The sequence below is a fragment of the Parus major genome, chromosome 21 (assembly GCF_001522545.3).
Source record: "Parus major isolate Abel chromosome 21, Parus_major1.1, whole genome shotgun sequence".
Lineage (NCBI taxonomy): Eukaryota > Metazoa > Chordata > Aves > Passeriformes > Paridae > Parus > Parus major.
The window spans coordinates 6,145,308-6,146,391 of record NC_031789.1 but is presented as its reverse complement, the minus strand read 5'-3'; the positions used below and the strand labels follow the sequence as shown (position 1 = coordinate 6,146,391).

Below are 1,084 nucleotides of genomic sequence, written 5' to 3'. Positions count from 1 at the left end.
GGGATGGGCACTGCTGGGCTCTGAGGGGGTTTTGGGGTGTGGAGGTGGGAATTTTTGGGGTTTTCACTCCTCTGAGGGTTCTGAGGCAGTTTTTGGGGTATGGGAGTGGGCACTGGGGGATTCTGAGGGAGTTTTGGGGATGTGGGGTGGGCACTGGGGGCTTTTCACCCCTCTGTGGGTCCTGAGGGAGTTTCTGGGGTTGCTGTGGAGGGTGAAGCCATGTCTGGTGCTGTCCATAAATTCCAGGTGGAATATGGAGATAAGGGCCAGGATCTAGCTGTCCTCATGCCCCCAGCAATGTCCCCTTTAGGGGCATTAAACAATGTCCCCTCAAGGCATTTTAGGGGTGTGGTGCCCCTCCATTTGTGGGGTTCACTGTGGGGAAATTCTTCACTGAAAGAGGGACTTGTCTTTGGGCATGGGAATTGTATTTGGGCACTGGAGTTGTCTTTGGGGTGGGAATTGTCTGCCCAGGCTGGAGTCACCATCCCTGGAGGGGTTTATCAAAGCCTGGAGGTGGCACTCGGTGCCAGGGTTTTGTTGCTGAGGAGCTGTTGGGTCGTAGATTGATCTCCAGGACCTTTTCCATCCTGGTTCATTCCGGGATCGTGTGGGATTGTGTGGGAAGCAGCTGAGGCGGGAGGAGAGGCTGTGGGGGACCCTGGGGGGGTTGGTGCTGAGCTGCCTGTGCCACCGCAGGGCCCACGTGCGCCTTCGAGAGGAACCCGTGCGAGCCCTCGCCGTGCCACGCCTCTGCCACCTGCCTGGTGCTGCCCGACCGGGGAGCCCTGTGTGCCTGCCCCATGGGCCGCCAGGGCCACCTCTGCGAGCAAGGTGGGACAGCAGGGTGGGGCTGGGGGAGCCCTGAGGGCAGCCGGGGCACCGGCCGTGCCTCCTGACCCTCACGCTGCCCCTTTGTGCCCAGTGACAGAGCAGGACCGCTCCGTGCCCTTCCTGCCGGAGTTCAACGGCTTCTCCTACCTGGAGCTGAACGGGCTGCAGAGCTTCGTGCCCAACCTGCAGTGAGTGAGGGACGGGGCAAATCCCCACCCGCAGCACCCTGAGCACGAGGGGCATCCTCACC

At 61.4% G+C, this 1,084-nt stretch overlaps 1 protein-coding gene across 1 annotated transcript in view; it reads left to right on the top strand.

Moving 5' to 3' along the window:
• Window positions 1–1,084, top strand: part of AGRN (agrin) — a 61,751-nt gene that overhangs the window by 39,311 nt on the left and 21,356 nt on the right. The window contains exons 17-18 of the mRNA XM_033519371.1: window positions 682–834; window positions 926–1,024. Of these exons, the coding sequence (XP_033375262.1) occupies window positions 682–834; window positions 926–1,024 (252 nt within the window). The remainder of the gene's footprint in view (window positions 1–681; window positions 835–925; window positions 1,025–1,084) is intronic.